The 26,934-nt window shown below is 30.3% G+C and overlaps 1 protein-coding gene across 7 annotated transcripts in view; it reads right to left on the bottom strand.

Annotated features, from left to right (window-relative positions):
• Positions 1 to 11,272: 11,272 nt before the first annotated feature.
• The window catches only part of LOC118200249 (formin-binding protein 1 homolog), a 167,873-nt gene continuing 152,211 nt past the window's right edge, over positions 11,273 to 26,934 (bottom strand). For all 7 annotated transcript variants that reach the window (XM_035372190.2, XM_085806677.1, XM_035372196.2 and 4 more), the window contains 3 exons: positions 26,055 to 26,188; positions 22,617 to 22,785; positions 11,273 to 18,867 (listed from right to left, as the gene is read on the bottom strand). In XM_035372190.2, coding sequence (XP_035228081.2) covers positions 22,628 to 22,785; positions 26,055 to 26,188 — 292 coding nt within the window. In that variant the 3' untranslated portion in view covers positions 11,273 to 18,867; positions 22,617 to 22,627. The remainder of the gene's footprint in view (positions 18,868 to 22,616; positions 22,786 to 26,054; positions 26,189 to 26,934) is intronic.

The following is a 26,934-nucleotide window of genomic DNA, read 5'->3' as shown; positions in this document are numbered from 1 at the left end:
GTTCTAAATGAGAAAATAAAATAACAGTAATAAAAATCTTACTAAATTATGTGATTCAAATCTTATTTATTGCAACAACTTAAACTATTATGGCACTTTATGACCTCTCTTTTCGACTTTCACCAGAGCATATCTGTGATTGTCGACATACACCGGTGAGGGTCCGAATATACAAGAATGTAGTGAAATATTCGGTCTTTCACCGACGTATTTGGTGAATGTTGATATTCTCCGGTGAAAGTCGACATTCTCCAATTTCGGTCTTTCACGGTAACATATACATAACATATAAATAATAGACATACAATTAAACATATAAGTAAACATATAAATAAACATAAATAAATACAGATTTTAGGAAGTTGAAACACTTACAATAAATGAAGTACAATAAAAATAGAATAGAATAAAAATATAAATAAAAATAGTAAGAACAGACACAATAATATAATAGGATTAAAATAACTAATTTAAATAGAAATAAGGCATAAATAGTCATATAAGGCTTTCGAGCAAAATATGTAAGCACAGATTATAATTATAATAAATGCAAATAACATGATTAAATGTGTGTATACTAATGATTTATTGTGTATTACAATTGTCATTATTGTGGTTGGCAGAGATCTTGTCCAAGTGCTGCTATTGTGTCGATTATTTTACAGATTTTATTTACAGCAGCTTTATTCTTTATTCAGAAGCAGCGGTAAGCTTTCCTATTATTAGATGGCAGTGGCAGATGAAGGTTTGCTGTAATAGGACATGCAAATAAGTAACGGTCAGACATACAATTTTGCCCACAGACGCATAAATCTGTTGTTGAAATTCCATGTTTATAGAAGTATGATGGAATCGGGCCATGCCCTGTGATAAAGTTGGTGAGTGGTGCTGTAGTAAGTCGTTCTGTTGTAACTTTTGGTAAAAGATCATATGTACGCCTGCCTGTCTCGCCTTGATCCATTCTCGTTGCCATTGTGCAGAGCCTTTGTTTTTAGAGTTGTTTTTAAATATGAAGGAGGAGCAGGAATTGTAATTTCCTGTGCATTATGGTTGTTAGCAGCAGCTTTGGCAAGTAAATCTGCTGCCTCGTTACCAATATTGCCAACATGTGCTTTATTCCATATCATATTAATATGAGATTGTGAATAGCGTTGTAGAGTTTCTTGCAGATTTATTATAAGCGGTGAAGTATGATTTGGATTTTCTATTGCACTTAGAGTTGATATGTTCTCTGTAAAAAGAGTCGCAGTAAGTTTTTGACAGTTTAATGATGTGCTGAATTGCTGCTGTAATAGCCAGGGCCTTTGCTTGAAATATACTATTATATGGTTGTAAAGTCCTTTCCAAACATGAATGACGTTGTCTGCTTCGTAATGGATGAATGCACTGCCCACACCGTTGTCATGTTTTGAGCCATCTGTGAAAAGTTTGGTACTGGTGATTTGTATTTCCGTGTGATGTTGGTTTATTCCTTTGTATATATGAACTCCCAGGCCTTTAAAGCTGGGTGAGAGTGCAAGATATTGCCCGAATGTTCAAATTCGATTGGGCTGAAGGCTATGCCGCAGAAAGTTGCATCTTTGCGAACATGTATAAGTCTATCGTATGCTGCTTCCATTTCAGCTTTTATATGCAAAGACAATAGATCTGCTAATACCTGGTGCTGAGTTTGTAGCTGTAGTTCTGTAAGTCTTACACAGATTGAAGGCAAATGGACGCTGAAGAGCTGCTAAGTGTCTTATTTTTCTTGCTCCCATAGGATTGGCCCAAATTGCTATTCCATAAAGTGCCACTTTTCTGCTACTGTAAAATATAATATTTTTGCGATGTGGGGGTTCTGCCTCCACTTCCGTCCTTGAAATTGTTTGGCCATTCGTGCTGGTATAGATGTTTTCGCACGTTGAGCTTGTAGGTGGGGAATCCAAGTAAGATCTGGATCCCATATTAATCCTATATACTTAAGTTATTGACCAATTTAATATTCTTCTCTTCTAGCTTAAAACATGGTTTTCTTTTAGTTTTGGTACCTGGTTTTGGAATTATTAGTGCCATTGATTTTCTAATTGAAATTTTTAGTTTAAGCTGGTTGCATAATTTGGCAAATAGTGTACAAACTTCAGTGCTATGCTTTTCAAACTCATCACGGCTACACCCTTGCACCAGAAGCGCTGCGTCATCAGCATACGCTATGACTGTTGTGTGTGAAGGCCATTCAGTGTTTAATACTGTATTAAATGTAATATTCTATAATATGGGTCCTGTGCAGGAGCCCTGCGGGCAGCCACGAACTTATTGGCTAGTTGTTATACCATTGTTATTAGAAATTAACAAATGACGGTTATGAAGGTAGTTCGAAAAGATGTTAAATGTATTGACAGGACAATTAGCATAGCATAGAGTCTGCTTAATAGAAGGCCACCATAACGTATCAAAGGCGCTTTGTAGGTCTATTAATATTATTATGAAATGTACAGGCGCGGTGAGATAGCTTCCCCGCAGAGCAGGTTTAGGGTTGCCACATTTGGCGACAAAATTGGCGATATCTGCCAATGCCGGAGATATACAGATCTGTTGCTGCAATACCATGGACGGATGGAGAACCTTCTGGAACGAATTCTTACCGGTTTAGCCCAGAATGTTCTCAAACACAAGCCGAAAGCTATATAAACCCTGCTGCTCCGCAGTCAGTTAGTGTGAGTGTGCCTCGTCCAGCGACCTGATAGTCAGCCATTGAGCGAGTGTCTCGTCGAGTGCATCGAGACAGTCTTTAGTGTATCGCGAGTTAGTGCATCGTCGAAAGAGTGTGTTGAGCTCCGGGAAGGACTGAACCGAAGAGTCGGGAGCTGTGCTCTGTGTGTCCTCGAGTGCATCGCGAGTTGTAGCGTGGAGAGTCTCGAGAGTACGTGGAGTTTCAAGAACAACCGAGCAGAGTCGGGAGCTGTAATCTGGTGTTTTGCAACGAAGCTGTCTCGACCGTTATAGGCTGATAGCTGTGTCGCTGAGTTTCAGCGTGTTTATAGTAGATCTTCGACGACTGTGCAAACGTAAATTTGGAGCTGTCCTGAAAATACTGGCCAATAAAGTGTGTTTCGATACTTCATCAAGAAGTACTGTTCTCGTTATTCAGTCTCCAAATCGCACTCCAAATCTACGAACCCAACAACTGGTGTCAGAAAATAACGTAACAATATGAAGGCTGTATGTTGATTATTTTTTCTGTTTCGTTGAATGCATTGTAATATGTCATTTATGCGTGTATAGTACAGGGTTCGTATGCATTTCTGCACAAGGAAATTAAGTACTTTTAAGGACTTTTAAGGACCATTAATGAAAAAAATTAAGGACCTATGAGCAAATGGGAACTGAATAAATTCAATTAAAAATATTATATCTATGCCTGAATGTGAGTAGCTTGCATTATTATTAAACATAACTTAATTAACATAATTATTAATATTTTGAGAATAAAAATAATTTTTATGAAATTTATCAAGAAGCATTAAATATTTTACACTCATAATAACTGGACATATCTGAAAGAAGATAAGTGACATTTTAGTTACATTTTACTAACAGTTAGCTTTTTTTTTTTTTTTTTTTTTTTTTTAATGTCTTCTTTTGTCACACACTTGCTCAGTCTAGAGGTTTAGTAAGTAGATTTTATGTCAAGCAGCATAGGTTAAAATGAGCATTAAAATCTTCTGTTCTGATCCTGTTCTGATTAGCAAGTAAGACCTGCTAATCAGAACAAACCTGAAAGGGTTGATGTAGGCATAGTTAGCAAGTTTTGAAAGTTAGCTGACCACTGTCTGATGCTGTTAGTGTCATAGCTTCGTGTAGAGTTCCAGGGGTTGTAACTCAGTTAATATAATTTAAGGTTCTATTAGGCCACTAAAGCATTAGCGGTGATAAGTTGTTTTGCATTAAGTCTCACTAGATGCAAAGAATAAGTTTCACATGAATTTTTATATTTTTGTGTTTTACTTTGTGACCACGGTAAAGGTTTAACACGTTGAGCGCGGCGCCGAATTTGTTGTCCTTTCTGTTCAGCCGGTGGCAATATTGCGATCAAGCGGTGCAATATTGCCGACTTAAATTATTCATAAATTATACATAAAGGAAGGAGACGCACATAAAGTCCGAAAGTACTGTTCGAAATGTTATGATTACAATTCAAAACTATTTGGATGCAAGATAGCCAAAAATGTAACCAAAATAGTTGTTTCATATTGTAATATGTAATAAGCTAAGCCGTATTTTTGTTTAGAATGTTTCAATAAATTTCATTAAAACTACTTTTGATCACATTTCATTGAGACTATACTTATTTTTTAACTTTAATACTGTCGGTCCGGCGGACTGACGCCAGCCAAACGAAAATTCCAGAATATTTGTTAAAAAACCATATTAATATCACAATCTCATAAAATTTCACAGTTTAAAATGCATGCAATTTATGACATTGATTTTTAAACAATATTAGGATAATTACACATTAAAATCTACAAAACATAAAAATCAACAAAATAATTATGCGTCTTTTTAATTTGAAGGCCTGCCCAGACATTTTGGCTAATTTATATCGATTTCCTTCTCCTTAAACATGTTTTCTAACAATTAGAAATTTATCTCAATATGCAAAACAATGTTCTCATTAGTTTCTGCGTGTTTTATCTCCCAACTGCCAACCTCTCCACAATGTACTACCTATGAGGGCTTACTTGATCTGGTAAAAGTTAAATAGTCCAACAACCCCCCCCCCCCCGACAGACGTGAAACAAATTATCACTATGTCTGAAAGTAACTATAAGTCAGATAATAAATTTAAATAAAGGTTTAAATATTCAAAAAGAACTTGGAACATATAGGCCTGTTCTTATGCAAACGAAATCATTTACAGTTTGTGGTGGTAAAATTAAACAAGAATAGTCAAATTCAAACTAAAAATATGGACTAGTGGTCAAAGACTATACAATTTAATTTCAATTTAATCTGGTTCAGTAACTCTATTGTCATAATAAACTCAAATGTCAGCAGCAGTAATGGAAAGACTAATAATTATAAATTATCAAAGCTGACACAACTAATGCAAAGAGCAAGTGCAGGTCAGAAACACACTTGTCTTACACTCCAGAAACCTTCATTTTATCACATTTTTCTGGAATCTTTTAGAATCGAGGGTCTATAATTTGCCTTAAAATCTTTCTAAACTTTCCAAGCTTCAATGTCTAAAATCCTAAAGAAAAATTACCCCTACCAATTCTGTAACAGCAAAAAGCCAGAAATGTTTTTAAAAAAAATCGGAAGAAAAAAAGTGTGAAATCAATTTTATAGATAAAACTGATGCATTTTCTGAGAATTCTGATCATTCTTAGAAATGGAAAAAATTCTTATGATGAAAAAATTAAAAAGACATTTTTAATTAATTACATAGCTTTTTTGCTTTCGCTAAAAACTGTTTTGTAAACTGTGCTTTATAGCATTATTCCTTGCTTATTTTTCAGATTAAAAAAATTGTACAATATATGGCCAAAATGGAACTTTATAATATGACAAAGAAAAATAAAAATACTTTATTTTAATATTATTTCTTAAATATAATTCCAATATATTACCATTATTTTAATGAAATTTAACAAAAAAATCGTCAAAAAATTCCCAGATCTCGTAATTAAAAATGTTCTATAGAAACCGATCTTAAAATCACCAAAATGTTGATAATCGCCAAATTTAGAACTGTTTAATAAAAGAATTCACATCCCCAAAAGTGGAAAGTTCTTTGAGAGCTCTTCATTACAAAAAAATGAAATAATTTTGAAATGTTAATGTTTCACTTCTTGTTCAGAAACTCGAGTATCCCACCATTATTTATATTACAAATAGGAAAAAATTATAACTCGTGAACCCATTCAAAAAATAGCCATATTTGTCAGTGAATCGCCATATTCCTGCAAAATGCTAATTCACACTCGAAATGACAGTCGTAAAAACAGACAGAAATTTCAGATGATTAAAATTAAGGACCTTCTGCCGCTTTTGGCCAAAATTAAGGACTTGTAAGGACCAAAAATCGATTCCAAAAAACTTAAGGACTTTTAAGGACTCTTAAGGACCGTACGAACCCTGTAGTAGAGGAGTCGGAACGAAAGCCATTCTACTCTTGCGCTGAGGTAGTTGATAGAGTGCAGATGGTATTTTAATTTGTTAACTGTTAGTTTTTCATATACCTTCCCCAGCGCAGATAGAAGACAGATTGGGTGAAAGGATCGCAGGTCCATAGAGTTCTTGTCTTTCTTCAGAAAGAGGATTACTTGTCCTTTATTGAAAACACTTGGGAAGATTTGAGCATGTAGCAGTCTATTGAAGGAGTTTGTAAAAAAATGATGAATAAGCTTTAAATGCCACTTTAATTATTGCATAATCAAGTTCATCAGGGCCTGGAGCTTTTTTCCGTGCGAAATATTTGAAAATTTGTGAAATCTCTTTGGAAGTAAAGACAGTATCCAGTGATGTCTTTGGGGCACCGGTGTCTTCTTTGATGGCGCATTGAGTAGGCATACCCGTGAAGAAAAGGGCTTGGAGAAGAATACTGGCGGTATTAGCTGCTATGCTGGCAGTGCTACTTGTGGAATAGTGTTGAATAGGAATCTGAGAAGGCTGATATATTTTTTGAGTAGCAATTTTATGTAATATACCGTATAGATTGGCTTTAGGGGGGGGTTGATCCTGGGTTTATGCTCTCCGTATACATCTCAGCTAGTCGATGATTACTTGGAAATTGAGGATATTCACCGCATGGATTGAGCCGCCTAATCTCCTGACCTTAATCCTATAGAGTATGTGTGGGACGGTCTTTGGAGAGCAATCTCATCTCGCAATAACCCCTCCGAGAACCACCCCAGAGTTGAAAACTGTCTTGCTGCAGAAGTGGGACCGGCTGCAACAGAGACTCCTCAACAGCATCTTATCCATTATACTGTAAAGCTATGCGATCTGTCTGCCTATGAGAAGGGACCATATTCCATATAAGACTCATTTTCTTATCCGTATCACAATGTGTATTTTGGACATCCCTGCAGTATGAGCTTTACTGATAATCATGGATACATAAAATGATTTTCAAATAGGACATCTCTTTCTCTGCTAAAAAATTATATTCATATAAAATTTCATTAAAATATGTACATTAGTTTTTCAAAAATTCAATATAATGTGCAAATTGTCTTAATTTTGCACACGAGTGTATTAGTGATTGCAATTAGGGTCTACTGGTCGTATGCGACTCATGAGTTCCCTCGGATTGCAGCTTGGTCAACAGAATTTGTTATAATTATTAGCCGCATATACTCAAATGCGTATTTATTGTCACACTTTTATAATAGCTATATGAGAAGAACCTCGACGTTAGATTTAACGCCTAAGGAAAATCTCAAATGACTCCATCTAAATACTTTAAAATCATTTTTGCAATTATATTTAAATTTAGTGCAATCTTTCACTTTTTATATTAGAGCCTCATTCATTTCACGTTCCGTAAAACTTAGACGTTCACACGTTCTTAGAACTGTCTTCAGGATTTGTTTAAAACATCAACCTTGAAAACTAACCATGGTACGAAGAAAATAGAGGCGTAGCTTGGGTTTTCAGCACTCGGGGACAACTAAAGATCTTGCGCCCCTTTCTGTGTGCCAAGAATGAAAAATGTTTCATTCTAAAATTTCGTAACATCACTTTCACGCCCCTGGATGCTGCGCTCGGGTACAGATGTCCCCCCCCTAGCTACGCCACTGGAAGAGAAATTTTGGTGTAGCACCAGGGTGCCTGGGTCCAAGACTCTACCCCACATTGAAAAACAGTGTTGCTTAATGGAATAACTTGCTATGGAAAATAACTTGTACAGCTTACACATAATAAATTTAAGAAATGTATTATACAAACATATTTACATGACACAAGCAATTTTTTTTGTTTTAATATATAATTTTTTGGAGTTAAGAGAGGCCAAAGGTGTTCAGTAATTATATTAATAATAAGGTAGGTTGTGCAAAGATCTCAGATGTTGTGAAAAGCTATCTGGAAAGCTACGAAGTTAGCCGTTGAGCTGGTGATAACCTGTGAAATGTGACATACATCTTATTAAGCAAGTGTGAACTCAGAGGTGCGATATGAAAATAAAAGAAAATAATACATATGCATGATATAAATGCCAAAAAATAATAAATATGTGAGCGAAGAAACTACACAAATACAAAGTACATGTCAATTAAGACATACATGTACATTAATCAACTAACCATGGTGAGCTTGTTCTTCGTTTCAAAGAATTCATTCTTCTTCTTGGCTTAAATCATTTAGTTATTACATTACCTCTTGTGCTTTACCATCATCGAATAACCAATATATTTTGAAAATGGATGCACTCTAAAATCCAGCACTTTATTTAAAGGACGCTCAATCTTAATCACCATAAGCTGAGACCAAACTGATTTTAAAGGAAGCTGACAGCTTTATGTTTTAAACAACAGAGTAGAGGATTCTCGATTAATAATATGTTAAATATCAAAGAAGAAGATGCTCTGTAACTCCAAAGACTTTGCACCACTAATCTACGGTTAATTGTTTATAATAATGTGCTCAATACAGTTGATTGAGACCATCGCATATGAAATGCAGTCATCATTTTCATTGATACCGCGGATGTCAGTTTGTTTAATCTGTCATGGCATTGATTATATTTATAGCAATAGAGGTTATCTGCTTAAGTGGGAGATCTTCTAAGAGAAACTGACTCCCATTTATATTACACATGAGAAAAATCAGGAAAAGTTCAATCATTTAGCCCATTTATCAAAATTCAAACTACATTGCCCTCCAAAAGTTAAGGAATAGCATGTTTTTCAAAGCTCACCACCACAAAAATGTCAATAACATTTAAATTCACAGTTTATATGCATGATAGTAATGAAGTTTAAGAAAATATATACAAAAACAATAGCTACTACCTTTACTTTATAGAAATGAATATTTTATATAGCAGCTGAGAAAAAATGCAAAAATTGTAAGTTTTGCTCACGAATCTTGATCTTCAATTGTTATTAGCAATTTCGTTGATTATCAGGAGGGTCTATCAATGTCCAGGAGAAGTCCTTTGCCCAATTCGTTGAGGTGACAGGCAATCGCATGGATAGAAATGGGGATGTCACAAGTGGATGCTGTTAGATGTCTCTCAAAGTGTGATCCACTGACTATGGAATCAGTTTGAATCCAAGGATTCTGTGTCTAGACATGTCCCAAGCAGAACTAGAGTTACAACAACTGCGGGAGACCATTATTTAGCTTTTTCAGCCCGAAGGAGGAGTAACATTACTGTGCCTCAGCTCATGACAGATCATTTAATGGCAACAGGAACAAGAATCTCGGCTACTACAGTGTACAGATGCCTGCACAATATTTCTGTATCTAAGATGACCAGTTGTTTGTGTCCCCTTGACCAAGGACAGAGCTGCCCATTTATGTTGTGGAAGAGAACATGTCTCCTGCACAAGTCAGCATATTCTCCTCAAGGAGGAGTCCAGGTTCACATTGTAAAGTGATTCAGGTTGTCAGCTGATCTGGAGAGAACAATGCACCAGATACAACCAATCCCACATTGTGGAAATACACAGTTACAGAGGTGGTGGAATAATGATTTGGGCTGTGATCTTAAGGGTCACAGTATGGAGCGGATGGAATGGCTAATTCAATCTCCAGACCTGAATCCGATGCAGTCAGTATCTTTGGGACTACCTTGAGAGATAGATTGCTGTGTAAGTCCTCCTCCAAGGTCATTAGATGAGCTTGAACAAATATTATTCCATGTCTGATCATTGCCTCACATTTCACTGACCAACAACTTAATTGGCAGCATGGAACGTCACTATCGCCAATGTTTTGCAGCTAGAGCTAGGCGTAGACACATTCCTTATTAGAACCCATTTTTTGCAATGTTACAACCCCATTTTTCCTCAAGAAACTGTGATATACTGTTTCTCCAAGACTGGATTTCTCTGCCAAGAGCGCAATTTTTTGTTTTAATTTGTGTTTGTGTTGAACTTTCAAAACATTCTATTTCACATTCATTAAAGAACTGTTTAGTGAACATGTCCTCTACATTTCTGGTTTCTATGTTGCTTCCTTCTAAAATTAGAAACAAAACACATGCTGTTCCTTAACTTTTGAAGGACAGTGTAGATCAAAATACCAAATTCAGTGGATCAAAATACCACATTCAGCCACTAGCAGATTCATTCAACAACAGGAAGTCCAATAACAGATTAAGTTAACAAAATCATAATTTTTATTAGTTACAAGAATTTCGGAAGAATTATATTTTACCTCATAGGCGGATATTTAAAAGTATTTTTTTAAATTTAAAATAATTTTGATGTTTTAAGTTTGAACCCAATTTGAATTCTTTACCACGTAGTCTACAAAATGATGCACAATTCAATATGTCTGGAATTTGCACTAGTTTTAAAATGGATTCAAATATTCAAAATTTACATACTTTACAAAAAGTCTGTTTTATGAAAGACTTAAAAATAGCATATTTGGTTTAAAAAAAAAAAGAGGGCGGAAATTGAAAAAAATCAGCATTTATTTCATAAAAAGTATGACCTAAAATGGGTTATGGCAAATCCATCAAATATTTATTTCTATAAAAAAATATATATGCATATGGTCCACTTTAAGCCTTTTATATACCAGGGGAAAATTAACACCTAGGATGAAATTTTAGAAGTTTCAGGAGGAAGAGTGCGGGCATTCACCCTTTTATTTATCTGTTAAGTATTTAGTTTTAGTTTATGAATATAAAAAAAACTATTTTTATTAAAGTTTTGGTATTTATTAACTTTTTCCATACTTATTGTTGTTTAATCTACAAACACATTAAAAACAATCTAAATAAACATATACAGTACAAAGTTCGTAATCCGGATGTCCATTATCCGGACCTTAAAGTCACAAACTTTACACATGCGCGTAAAGAATGTGCGTGTAAACTATGCTTTATGCATGCGCGCATTGAAAGAAATGTTTAATAAAGTAAACAAATAAATATTAAGCCTTTTTTTTTTGTAAAATTTTATACCTTTTAGATCATAATTGTTCTTTATTACATAAATTATAGTTAGGAGGAATATTTTTTCAGCAAGGTGTGCATGGGCCAAAAGATACTGAAAACCACTGGTATATACTTTCAGTATTAAAAACAGAAAATAAAACACAGATAACATGTTTGCAGACAATTTATTGAAATTTTGAAATGAAACGTAAACATGATGGTGTTACTGATAAGGTAAAATCATTTGTGTGAATATTTCACATATAGAATACAACGTCACAGAAACTTTCAATATGATGATACAGTTTCTTCCTCTCCACAAAGATCAACAAAGAATGGCACCATTATCGGTTAAAACATAAATATACAGGAGGATCAATAATAAATTATGTAAACAACATTGTAAAAACATGACATGCTCTTTATAATTATGAAATCATAATACAAATTATGCTTCAAGCAGAGTTACATATAAATGTGAGGACAGCAAAATATTTATGCTAAATGATTTAATTACATATTGAATGAGTGAAAACATAACATAACATTTTATTGTTATTTTTATGCGAAACATTGTAAGAAAATGAATAAAACCATAATTCCCAACTTGAATTTTTTTTTTCAATTAACTAGAAGAAATATGTAGAAAATTAAAAGTAAGTTTATTACAGAAAGGGCAGAGCTTACAAAGTTATGTGATTAAAATATAAACTGACAGAATCTTTATTAAGTAAAATTTAATTACATTTTAAGGGTCATTTATAACTGCAAAGAATTTTTCTTTAAAAAGTGTACACAGCTTTAAAATACTGAAAAGGTTTTAAAAATAAATTGATACAGCATACTTAAAAGCTTGGCTATGATTTGTTTTTAAATGTTTATTCACACAGTGTTTTCTAGCTTAATATTATTAAGTATGCAGAATACTGTTTTTATTCTTAGAATGGACTTATGACAAGTTTTGTATTAAACTGCATAAAAATCTTTAGCAGAACACAACAGAAAGATGAATGATTTTTTGTTCCACATTTATTTCATTATACGATAAGCACTGTCAGCTCATTTAAATACACTTTATATGAATCAATTATTTTATCTGAAATGTGGCTCACAGATCCAAAATTAACTATCTTGTTCTCATATTTAAAAACAAAAATAGTCTGGAATAATAAAATTTTGACTTTTTTTGGGGGGGGAGAAAGTCTTGAAGTATGAAACGGCATTTTTTTAATGCAGTGGTTCTCGGTTAAATTCTGTGATAAATAGTGCTGCACGATCAATTTCAGTGTATGAAAACCCAATACATAACAATTAAAAGTACTATAATTTACATAAAATTTATTTCTAAATGTATGGCAGAACTCCAGATATGTGAATTAACTAAATATCTGTACATTTTGAAAGCTCAGACAACCAGGTTATTCATTTTCTGAAGACCAAATATCTGTTATTTACTCTAATGCAATTGATGACAATGTTTTTTTTTTTTTGTTTTGTTTTTTTTTGTTTGTTTATTGTATTTGTATTTTAACAGAGATTATGCAGTTAACAAAACAAAAAGACAAAATGCTTTCATTTTAGTGAAAAAAAGTAACAAACACAACTTTCTTAACAAAATTAATTAAACTATTTTTTACACAACCTATTTTTTATCTCTACCAAAATAAAATAACTAAAATTAATTTTTTAAATGATTCAAAGAGAATCTTACTTTTAGTTTTACAGACTAAATTAAGACAATAATTTAATTTTTATTTGTATACAAAGAAATCTATAATTTATTACTATTCAACTAAAAGTAAATTTAATTTTTCATTTTTGCTGTACAATAATAACCTGCATGCACTAATAAACATTTTAATCTCTATAATGCTGTCAATTCCCCACATATCTCTTTTTAGTAAGAGTTGTTTGTTTACCTTCCAGGAGACTTAAAACTTTCCATTGCATGTGCAAGTAATATTTTAAGCAGCACTAATCATAACAAGAATTGAGAACCCTTTATTCTAATGTAAAAGTATAAAAATGATTTATATGAGAAGGCATTCAAAGTGACTGTTTACTTTCTGTGGATTTTATTTCATTTTAAGATGAATCTATATCATGCAGTACAATGAGAAGCAATAAAAAGAGGAGTGTGTGTTTAGCATCAATAAACTGTACAATATTTTACAAGAAAAGCTAACAACAAATGGACTAAGGTGATACAAAAACTTTTTTAAACATAAAAAAATAAATTAGTAACTAATACTACATTTGTACAAATAGATGTTATTAAATAACGATTTCACCAAATTCAGCATAACGGATAATCTCTAATAAATTATTTTCATTCATCTTATTATAATAATTTTTCTCAGCATTTCACCCTCACAATAATTACAGTACACTAAATGCAATATAGAAACAAATAAATGATAAATATAGTATACATTTATATACAGAATAAAAGTAGCAACCACTCATCACACACACATGTATACAAGGACATCACACTATTCCAAATTCTCATCAATCCAATGCTTTAAATAAATGAACTTCTTCTTTTTGGGGCACCATTTATATTACATTACAATATGTAAAAATAAGAGACTAGCATTATATAAAATCACACACAGTTATTTGACACGAATTTTATATCACAAACAGATTGCATATAAAATTTCACAAACAAAACTTTACTTATTACATTGCTACAGTAATTATAATGCAGTGAAATTTTAATCCCTTTCATATAAAATTACTTAAATTATGAAAAAAAATCTATTACACAAGAAACTTTTGTAAGAAGTACAGAAAATTAAACTAAGTTTGTTCTTTTATTCTTTGTAGAACTAATATCTTGAAGAACTAAATGATATTTGAGTGAGCATTTTAAAACACTAACCTTTCTTTAGAACTGTAATATATGTCTACAGTATCAAGATTTAGTCAATCTTATTTATTTATTAATACAACATTTTAACATAAAATTAAAATATATGTATATTCCTTAAAGAGAAAAACATTGCCTTAGAAAATATATGTTCTATCTAACTAACTATTCAATTTGCCATTAAGTATTCAGAGTGGCAACACATAGTACCATTAATTCATAAGCAGCATGACTGCCTTTAGCAGATGATCAGATTTTTTTTTTACTTGGTGCATATTAGCTTATAATTTAAAATATTTTGCTTTCTTACTTTCTTTAACAATTGTGAATATCATCTTAATGAATGGAGGTTTTTGAAAACAGAGACCAAAATAAGTAATTATGCAAATTTAGCTAATAAATGCTTTTTAAATCTACGTTTTCACCAGCAAATTTAAAAAGCCATGACAGAGTTAATTTCTACCCAAGTAAAAAAAAAAAAAAAAAAAAAAACACTGAATTAGTAACATTTGTCTACAATCACACTGCATTAAAGTTCAATTTAACTGAAGGAAGATTACACTTTTATATATTGAAATATAAATGCAAAAATAGGATACTTTCTTCTTAGAAGGGTTACCACAGTTAATTACTGAAATTGGCTAAACTTATTGCCAAATTTATAGTTTCACAACAGCTCATGTGGTGGCTTCTATATAATCAGAAAGTACCTAAAAAATTTCTCTTCAAAAGCACTAACCTTTGTTCTAGAAATAACAGTTTATCATTTCTCTAAGAATTAAAACTTCTTATACAAGATTTCCACTCAAATTTATAACACAGTATTGGCTTTATAAATACTAAATGTGTTTTACATTTTAAAAGAAAGCTAACAATAGTAACAGTTCGAAAGATAATTGTTCAAAGAAAATACTTATTTTTATAATTAAAGGCATTTAACAAAATTTATTAAAAACAATGGTTAGAAACACAATATTTTCATGTAAAATGAGAAGATTATTCAATGGAAACTAATGTATTTTTTAAAACTCTATTTTTTTCAAACCTATTTTTATTTAAGTATTCTGTTAGAAGAAATAATGCAAATGACTGCACCAAAAAATAACAATTATACTTTACAGTCTTGTTATTTAAATTGTGTTATTCATATTCAAATATTTCTGTCAAAAATGCAATTAATTATTCAGAGCTTCCTTTAGAAAAGCTTGTTTACACAAAAATCTCGAAGATAACATGGAACCTCAAATATTCCTTCCACTTAAATTAAGTGCCCTCGTAGTATTTAGATTACATTTTAGAAACATTGCATTTTTATGAAATCTATCATTTAAACATCTTTTCAGAGGTTTTAAAAATTCAGTTATAATAAAAACTTTACAGAATTCTAAATGAAAGATTTTTAGCAAGTCATGTATATCACAGAAATAACAAATGTAACTTTACTAATGTTTTATCTTCATACACGAACTACGCACTATTTTTTAAAGAAAACATCCTGTTTTTAATGCTAGTTTTTTTACACATCCTATAAAAACATTGTAGAATCATGCAACTATAGTATTATTAATTAGGTAAACTGCTTAACTGAAAATATTTGCCTTAAATAGCATAGTTAGGCATAGTTTTACAACTATTTTTGGCACATTACTAGAAGAAATGTGTAGTTGTCATTATTTTATTGAGATCTTTCATCCAAACACACAGTTATATTTAAAACTTTCTTCTCATTAATAGCAAACAAGAGCTTTGCGTTTAAAACTACAAGTATCCTTGTGGAAATGATATGACAACAGGAAAATTTCGTTCCATAAAAATGGGTTTTCCTTTTCTTTTAGAATGACAAATTAAGTGATAAAATCCAATTTACTTCCTAAATGAGATTTTAATAATTAATTTAATTCAATTTTATTATTGGAATTTTTTAAAATAATAAATGTACTAAAAAGAAATTTATTTTATTTACACATTTATTTATTTATTTTGGCAAAATGTTCTCATTTATATTATATAATTTGGCAAAGATTTATCACAATTTTTTTCCTTGCAACAATTTCAGTATCATACATTGAAATGAATACCAAAGTAAGTTCATAAAGTATTACCTGCAGTAGTTTCAAATTTAAATGCACAGCAAAATTATGTTAGCACCTGATATTTATTAACTGCCTAATATGGAGTTTCAAATTCCCAATCAAATATTTTATTTTTAAATCTGGTTTAAATGAAAATTTGTTATTGAATTTAAAAATGTTTTACCTCGGCATAATGAAAAAGATACTTTTCTGAAATGTGTTTCAACTATTTAAGAGGACAAATATCTTACACAATTAGTATGCAGTCCATATAATTAAAACATGTTTAAAATACATTTCATAACATATGCATACGATACAAACATTTTGAGGGGAAGAAAATCCAGATAACTTCATATAAAATACTTTTTTTTTTTTTTACACTTGAAAATTAACATAGAGTAAACTTTTGGTGAAAGGATTAAAGGCAACCCGTATAGGAAATAAAATTTCTGCTCACATTAAGGCCGCTAACAATGCTCTACTAATATGGCTTTCATATATCATCAAATACCAATTATGCTGATGATACAACACTTCTACCATGCAATGCTAAGTATGAGTGAATCTGCTTACAATAATATTATACAGTAGCACTGACTTCGGTCACTGCAGTTTTCTTAAATACTCAGTGCATAGTTTTTTTATACCTAAGAGAATGGAAAAATATAACTTCAAAAATTGAAGAGTTAATAATTATCCTCACTTATACAAATTGCCATCACCAAGTCTTACGGTAGTTAGTCGAGGCAGCTTAACATGGCAATGAGCTCAGATCTACATTCCAAAATACATTTGTGCTGTCTACCAATCAAAGCAGATGAAAGGGAGTAAATGAACCACAGTTAACACCCCTTAAAGAGTCTTGATTCATACCCAAATGTCGTTCAATAAAAGTTTTGGTTCCAAAGTTTATGATCGGCAAACAGTATACCCATTCTTCAATCCTAAATTTTTCAAGGGCAGCAGGAATTTGATGAAAATGACAATAATAGGGAAATTTAATGATGATAATTACTTCACAGTGTACTCAGATTATTTGTATTACAAAAAAGGAAGAGCATTTCAATTTATTAAATTCATATGCCACTTAGTAAATTTACAATAATGAAAGCTTCTTGTTATTTAAAAATTTCTGATAATTAGAATAATTAAATTATGATAATTATTTCATAGCATTCAGCAGATTATATTAGTTAGGATTTCGAGCAAATGCAAATACAGCTCAATCCTACTATCTTCAGTTAAAAGCAAATTATCACTAGTATAGGTTTTGCATATACATAAATTCTTTGGTATATTTCATGGAAATAAATGGCATTCATTACAGACTAAACACAGAAAATTTACAGCAAATAAATCATTTACTATCTATATTTCAGACTGCATACATCAGAATTCTTTCCTTTCCTTATACATTATACTACTTTGTTAAAATTTAGTTAAAATGGCTAAATGTGTTAAGATAATCACAAGACACAAAATTTCAAGTGCAATTTATCATGGATATATCAAATTATTTGCTCTGATTTCTTTTTCTCATCAGGAGGGGGGAAATTACATGATGATAATAATTGGACAAAATTAGCTTTTAGTAATTTTAAATTGCCTCTTCTGTATTTTTCAAAATTTCAGGAATTGTATATAGATTTTTAAGTTTTCCCATTTAACTGAATATTACTGCTGATATCAGTTCCAACTTTAAAAACTTTGGCAACCCTTACCTATACAAATGGTGATAAATAAGCAGTAATAATAACAGTTAATTTAATGCTAATGGAAAAAGGCTTTAGATAAGATTCTATAAAAATTTTGCTCTACTCTAACAGACAATCAAAAATTACTTAGTTCATAATTTCCTAAAATGCAGTTGCAATATAATTATTTCACAACAAAAACAATCAGAAAATTTTAATAGACATAACTTACTTATCCAGCAATAAATAGTATTCACATTTTTAGGCTTTAAACTATGATTTATAATCATAATTATTTTTAATGACAATTAATAACATACAATTATAACATAACATTTGATATAAAGTTTACACACTTTTGCTGTATAAAATACACAATGGAACAGAAGTAGTATGGTACGTATGTTGTTGAATAAATATAGTGAATTGTATAAGTTAAAAATTCCAAAAAAGTTCCAGATAAAATAAGTAAATAAATGCATCAGTTATTCAAGTACCTGTCTCTGACATATTAATGAATTAAATGAATGAAAAATATTTAAAAACTTAAAAAACTGCTTAAAAATTACATTTTTAAAAGTTAAAAAATGAATAGAAATTTATAAAATCAGGTTCCTGTAAATAATTTAAAAGATTATAATGAAAGGCAAATTCTGATTCGAAGTATTAAAAAACAATTACACATAAAATATACAATAACAAAAGTAAAATTCACAGGAAAATGTACTTTAAATTGCACAAGATCTTTCAGTGATAAAAAAACGTACATACATTGCCCTTTGTTAAATAAAAATTGATATGATCTCATAATTTAACAAAAGATAGCATTACAGAGTAAAATGAAAATATCCTCCTTAGTAAACTATTTGAAATAATGGGTACACAGAGATTTAATAAAGCTTTACACGAAAGCACCCACGTAAAAGTGAATGAATGTCATATACTTCACTTCCATGCAATAATTAAAAGGCACTCTTAATTTTTTTAGAAAAAAGAAGAATGCCCGTGTCCTTGGAATGAACAAAAATTTAACACTTTCATACCGCTTCAATAAGCTTGAATGCATAGTTATACAACCTGCCAGCTGCTATCTTGTGAATACAGTTGTATTTAAAGCACCTAAAATATAAAATGTAAAGAGATAATCAGTCATATTACGTTTTTGTATATATGTCAAATGAAGCCAAAAAAAGTTATCTAAATAATGCTATATTCCCATATTTTTTTAATATAATATTAGAAAACTCTTTAAAATGTACACTGATCTCAACAGCAATACAGTTTTAAAAAAAGATTGATTAAATATGAAACATCGAATTATAATATACAGCCATGCCAATTTTACATTTAAAATAACATCAGAAATGACCATTGATGAAATAAAACAAAACTTTTGAAATTTCCAGTTATTCAGGTTATTGATAACATAGTACAAAATTCTATTTTATAACTCATGGTTAAGAAACATTTATAATGAAATTATACAAAAGTGATATTTTATCATTTGTAAAATGAGAGTATCATAATGTAAATATCAATTTACAATAAACATTAATTAGAAAATGTAATTCATAAAAAGTGTATATTAATGTGTGATACTTATATTTTTAAAAAAAATCCATTTTAAAAAATACCCTTTTATTAAATTGAAGTTTCAATGATATTCATTTCTAACCTTTTACACTAAAACATATATATCATACACATGCTTAATCATTGAAAAGTTAAATACAGTACAAAAACATATATATCATACACATGCTTAATCATTGAAAAGTTAAATACAGTACAAAGTCCCAGTTCATTAGGAAATTTCTGGATTTTAGATCATTAGTCTAGACCTAGTAAGTCGACATGTAGATACAGTAACATAGAGGCATTACTTATTGTTTACTTGTTGATCAGATAGAAAAACATTAAGGGCTGAAAAGTGTGATCATGGTCAACATTAGTACAAAGTCAATCAATGTATTGTCACTGGCCATGATGCAGATCTTAGCGAGCAGGTGTTTGAAAGTAATATGCAGAAATCTCAGTTAGCCAGAAGAAAACTAGCATTTACAGAACATCTGCTTCCTTTTGCTGAGTATTATATTCTCCATTTCTAGACGTTGTAAGTGGTGAATTTTTATTTTTATTTTATTTATTTATTTTATGCTGGTGGTCTCCCTTTCGGATTTTGCACTGTATTATGAAAAGAAGAAGATTACAATTCATGAAGTAAATAAAATCAATAACAGCAGAATTTAGAATAAATAAATAAAAAGAAAGGGAAAAAATTAATTATATTACTTTATTTTTAGCTACAAGCAAAAGCTTTCATAGTCCCCCAAAACTGAAAGAAATCATAATACTATTTGATAAAGAGAAAAAGAAGCCATATTTTGTAGCATTTAGATTTTCATAATTATTAATGCTCAACATGAGCTTTTTGATAATAAGAGGCTTCTTTAGAATCAAGAAGACTTATTTAACTCTTTCAGCTTGTTATAATAGTACAGGAATACAAATTTCCAGTACTTGGATTCCTCATATTAAATGGCCAGAGTTTTATCCTGCTCTTTCAACGAATTTTGTCTTTATGTATCCCAACTTTCCACACCCATTACCCTCCACTCCAAATTATATTTAGGCACTCCAAATAAACTTACAGAAGCTGAATATAAAGACTCCAAAAGAAGTTTATGTTTTAGGTAGTCTAATATGCAGTTCTAGAAAGACAGACAAACTAACATGGGTTATTTTTTATTTTTAAGTATAACTTCAGGCTATATATAAAGAGTAATGAGAAAATCTTAAAAAAATAAAAAATAAAATAAAAAAAAAAAACTGCTGAATTACAATCCATTAACATTTGAAATCTACACAGCCTCTCCAATGCAGCATCAATGAAATTTCTCTCTCCTCTTCAGCATCAATGAAATTCATAAGACAACAAAACTACTAAAGTTTCAAATTACAAATATATAAAAACATTTTCACAATGAACAAACATTTAATCCAGTAAGATATTTTCCATTGCTCGCTGAATGGAAGTAGAAAAAGAAAATTAGGCTGCTGAAATAAGGAGTCTGAATAAACACAGTGGTATTATGTGGCTTAGCATTAAAAATACATTTATGTCGCATGGATCACTCCGACAGCTGTTAGAAACATTACTGGTAATAATGTTTTCTTATTCAATACAGAAACAAACTATCACATTTTACTGATCATAACTTTTATCAGGATTAGAGAAATAGTAGTTTTTTACTGTATCAGAATGACAAATTCTAAATAAACAAATGCTTCCCCAGTAAGCAATAGTGAATAAAACTGGATTTAGGACAATAAAAACTGTGTAACTGATCAGAATTAATGAATATAACTTAAAAACATAGCAAATGAGAAAAAAGTAGAATAACCTAAAGTTTTATATAGACTGCCATAAAATAGATGTTCAAAAATGTAAAATATAATATTTTGTGTGCTTTTTAAGGTATCTTTTATGTAAAATGTGTAGTAAACATTCTGCATATTTCTCTATAAAACAACTAAAAATAATTTCTTCCGTATTTCCTCTATAAAAATGCAAAAAAGAAATTCATGCTTTTATGTGCTTTATCACATTTTTTAATTTACTCTAGTTTAAATATCATTTTGCATTTATTATTTGAAATATGCAAATATCTAGAATTAATGAAACTCTGGGCTCCCCAGCTAAATGAAGTTTTGATCTTTTACTGTATATTTAATGAAACATTGATAGCTCCTAAAATTCAAATTTGCAATAAGGTATCATATAATACATCAGGCACTGGCAACCTTTTTTCGGTTGCATGTCAAAAACAACCAAAATGGGTGAGTAGTATTTTCATTTTAGAAGAGCCTTTCTTGGTAGATAATAAGATAAATTTAATTGACAAAATAATTATAACTTGCTTTAAACATATAAATTAAAATTCTAACTATTATAAAAATAAATGTAACTGAATTAACTTAATTTTTCTCTTTGATATCAATGGCTCCCCTGACATTGAACTTGTGATGTCAAGTCTAGCTTGTAATTATCATCTTAAAACAAATTCAACTATTAGAGTTCAGATAATTAGTATAATATTCAGTCATTTTACCATAAGACTTGAAACTATTACAGATTTCACATAAAAGGAATTATGATCCCAAATGAGTCACACTAAAAAAAGCCAAAAAGTCATTAGTCTATGACTAGATCAGTAGAAAGGCATGTATTTGAAATATGTAAAACTTGAAATTTGACATAAAACTTGACTTAATAGATTGACTCAACAATGAAAAAAAATCATTACAAATATTCATTTCAGCATGATAATACATAAAACCTTATATGGTATTCTGTTAGTTATTACAGTTTGATTTTATTGGAAATCTTTCAAGCTCCAGCTTATTTCACACACACCCCAAAAAAAGCAAGACATAAATGACTTAAAAATATGTTGCTCAAAAGATACCAATCTAATTTTTTGAGAAATTTTAGTATCCTGGGTATGAAACATAATCAATCCTTTAATTCATAGAAAAAAATTAAATGATCATGTGATTTAATATAACTTTTTAACTCATTTAATATATAAAATATTTAAAGATCATTATAAAAGATAAAAAAATTAAATGATCATGTGATTTAATATAACTTTTTAACTCATTTAATATATAAAATATTTAAAGATCATATAAAATGACGATTTATATATGTAAGACACATAGCAAGAAACAAAATCTTTGAAAGACATTATGATTCACATCATTAAAAATGGAGGGGGGAAGAACTGGGTCTTAGGAGGGGAGAGAAAATGTTTTCTAATTTATTTCTTTCAAGGGATATATCTTTTGATGTTGTCACAACTTACCAAATATACTGCTAACAGCTATTGTATAAGAAGCATTCAATATATGATGTCGGAACAAATCCCTCCTCCATATTTGATCTCCTTACACGAGTCCAGCCATCACCTTGGTCAAGTTCAACAACTTCAAATTCTTCTTTCTCTTCCATAGGGATGGAGCCTTCACTCTGAGCTATATACATATATATGTAACAAATTTCATTTACTACAACATATCATGTTTTAAAATTTTGCAACAGTACATTCACTGAAAGCCCAAGATAATGTTACTAATTTTGAATATATGTAAATAACTTTAGCGAAATTATATGTATATAATAATAGCTCTTGTATAACAGAAATATGATCTTGTATATTGCAACATGAAAGACCTCAAAACTGCACAGTTAAATCGGAAGAATACAGAAGCAAATCTGTTTAACATTGAGGTACATGACTATCTCACCAAATTTGCAAGAGAGCACCAGGATGGTGATGGAAGCCTAATTTTTGTCGCTAAACCAAAAACTGCCAAACTTGGTGACCATTTGGTAACATTTTGGTCCAGCTCTATGCGACTGTAATTATATATGCCTTAGCAATTTCTACAAATCAAAGGAACTGGAAATTTCTCAGCAGATGAGGGAAAACTATATGAGACTGCAGAGAGCAACAGTTCTCAGTTTAGTTCACAGTTTAGCTTAGACCTACTGAGAGATCACTGAGTGAGCTTACACACTGAGGTTTTTTTAAATTGTTTTGTATTTAACGTTCTTAGTATTTTGCAGTGGTAACTATTGATTGTGCTACTGAGAAAAGCTGTATAAGTACTTTTGCAAAAAGCTTCAGAACTGTAAAGTGCTTTCTTTGGGAAAATAAATTTTATAAAGCTAACATAGATTCTGTATGCATTCAAATTCATTACGAACCCACATGCATGTAAGCATATTTTCTTCATGCTGGAAATTTTATTGCCTACAGCCAAGAAGACAATATGCATACCAAACTAATTATTTCTTTGCTCTGTTGCCTATATATTTCATAAAGAAAAATAATAATTTGAACATGCCATATTCTTAGCTCATGAAAATTATTCAGAAGCAATATCTTTGAATACAAGTTCTCATTTCAAATCTTTATGCATCTTTTCAAAATCAGATTGAAGGGTTCTTGCAGAAGCTATAACAGGACAGCAACTAAATACATTGGCTCAAAACATTTACAGTGTCTCTGGTAATGCATTTCAGAAGAATTTCTGTCTCAGATACAAAGCAAAACAGATGTAAATTTTTAGAGTGTTCTCTATAGCCTGGATACATCACCAGTTCACTGAAAACATAGCTCATAGTTTTACCAAATATAGATCTTGATAAAAATGACAAGAAAGAAAGATAATAATTATGAAAATACTTAATTTAAATTTGAACATATTTTTGATATCTTTGGAGCTGAACTGTAGATATGCATCTCTTAAAACTTCATAAAGCACAACAGAATCATCTCTCAATACCATTTCACTTCATCTTGTTCTAGCTTATCAGATATTCACTGCATCTTGTTCTGTTTTATCATATAGTATTTCAATACATCTTGTTCTGTCTTATCAGATAGTAGCAAAGTAACACTCTAATACCATTTGTGAACTTTTTTTGTTTTAATTGTTTTGTGCTAGTGGAATAATTTGCATTTATGTGTACTTTTATGGAACATTTATTATTCACAGCACACAGAATAGCTCTCAATGAATTAAAAAAAGTTTTAAAATTATTACTTTTAAAACATATTTTCTTACATTTCATTCAAATACCTCAGCATTGAGACATTTCATAATTACAGCCCTTTATTTTTATCATTTGTATACATGTCATTTGCAAACCAAATGTCCTTTCCAAATAAAATACAGAGCCTTCTAACATTTTGTTAACAAAAAATTTTGCTGAGCTTGCTTTGTGTTAGAATGTGTTGGAAACAGGAATTTTAACTTTGTCAATTCATCATCACAGATCTTGCAAACATCTTGAATTAACAGCATGTAGTCTTTTTTATACCAATACATCCTCTATCTTCAGCTCTGAAACACTTAATTCAAAACGTAGAAATGCATAAGGATGTAAAAAGAACATTAAGGAATTAACAACTGGGATTTATAAAAATGGAAATAAATGATCTGTATCCCTAAAATAATTGCACAACTTTCAAACAAGAAACAAAAATTAAAACCTTAATGAACTAAATTATTACACACATCTTATGCATTTCAAACATATTACAAAACAAATGCTTTCAAAGTCGATATATTTCACTACACAGTAAGAGAATTTGTTTTTCGTACCGGTAGATATGTTATATATGAAGTCCTTCATTTACACAGATCACAAAGGTATTAGAGACAAATACTAGTCTCAAATGAATACATCATATATATAAGTTATATGCAATTCATATACGAAGTTAATTTCTACTAGACCTAAAGTATGAATATATGCACTCTTCCAAGCATTTATATTCCAATTTCTAATTCTAAAATAAAAATTTATTCAGAATTCAAAAGCAAATTAAGATGAAATTTATTTCTAAATTTCAAAAAGCAATACAATTTTATCTACTGTTATGTAAAATAATATTTAACTATTCTACTAATTAACTAATTTTGCAGAACATTTTGTAGCTCATTTTGAAATCATTGCATTTCTGATGGTTGAACTGTGAAAAGAAAAAAATATTCTACAGATAACTGTTTCAAAACCAAGAAGAAAATTCAGTATTACTTGAATTAAATTAATTGAATTATTACCTACATCAAAATCTGTTATACACAATGTATTACAATAATAATCTCTCATATTTAAATAATACATAAACTGAACCATATTTACTATTTTTGAATAAACATATTTTTCATATCAATTTTATACCATGAATTCAGTAATCTAATATGATGATATGAAAAAAAATTAATATAGGTTACTTATTACGGTAAAGCATCTGAGAATTGCTGGATACCTTCTGACAGACATTTCAAATAGAAACTGAAAATTCAAATTACAGAAAGAGTAAATCTCAAAAAAATCTCATTTATGCAAGTCCATTTGGGCATCATAAACCAAACTTGGGATGAACTAGCAGTGTATGGTGGTCTAACCAGCAAGTTGCTGGTAAGCTTATTAAGATAAATCTTTGAAAATAAAGAGTAGAGTCAGGAGCTGTACTCTGGTGCTTTGCCATGAAGCTTTCTTTACCATTGTAGCCTGATAGCCTGAAGGCTCTGTCACTGACTGTTTCAGTGTGTTTATAGACACTTCGACTACTGTAAGTGTTTTTGGAGCTGTATTGAATAATACTGGCTAATAAATTATGTTTTGATACTTCGTCAAGTGTTGTTGTTATTCACTCCAAATCCACGAAGCCATACATGAAGAAACATGTAACGATATATAAAATATATAAATCACCTGCACATACCATCAAATGGATATAAAGCTCGAGCAGTGCCTAAAGCTGGTAATGGCTCTGCCTCATATTCTGTTACAGTACCATTATCATACACTGCTTCCCCAGATTCAATACCTGCATTGCCATTTGTACCTAAATTAGACCTAAAAACAAAGAACAGATAATGAAGAACTTCAGCAAAATAAAGAAATTTTAATTTAATAGAAAATACAAAAAAAGTTCATATTGTTTTACAAAGAATGCATTTTTTTGCAATGGAGAATCAAAATGTATCCATACAGTTAAACTTCTTATTCTTGCTATATTCATAGGAAATGAAAATCTTAGCCAATATACAACATCTTTTTTTTTAATGAGATTGCCATATCATCATATGAAAAGTTCATTTTAGTGCAATTAATGTTCATGAAAGCAGATTTTGGATTCCATTTCATGAACAATTGTGTGGAAGACTTTAATCTTAACGATCCTTACAGAGCTTACATTAATAACATAATGTTTGAAATTATGGTTACTGACAGACTTACACATATTTCTACAGTTGCCTTTACAAAAAGAGAGATTTTTCGAAAATCATCACAAATTTTTCTTATGAAACCAGTTAGTTGTGCTCACAGATTTTTTAGAAACTTTTCTACTAATATGGTTATAACTAATGATTGCAATATCAGTACATTGGTATACAAAATAATGATATTTTGTGCTATTTTGTGAAACTGATGTAAATGTAAAAACACTGGTATTTTCGGTATTTGCTTAAGTAAGAATTTTTTTTATTAAAGGATTTAATTTAATTTCTTGGCCATCTACCGTTATTTGAAATATGTATTTTTCTCATCGTTTGGCACTACCAACATCAGTCATTTATTTATCATGTATTTTTCTCACT

The sequence above is a fragment of the Stegodyphus dumicola genome, chromosome 12 (genome assembly GCF_044657685.1).
Source record: "Stegodyphus dumicola isolate Sdum_Otavi_A_Nest chromosome 12, ASM4465768v1".
In the NCBI taxonomy this organism is placed as follows: Eukaryota; Metazoa; Arthropoda; class Arachnida; order Araneae; family Eresidae; genus Stegodyphus; species Stegodyphus dumicola.
This window is presented reverse-complemented; position numbering and strand designations above follow the sequence as displayed.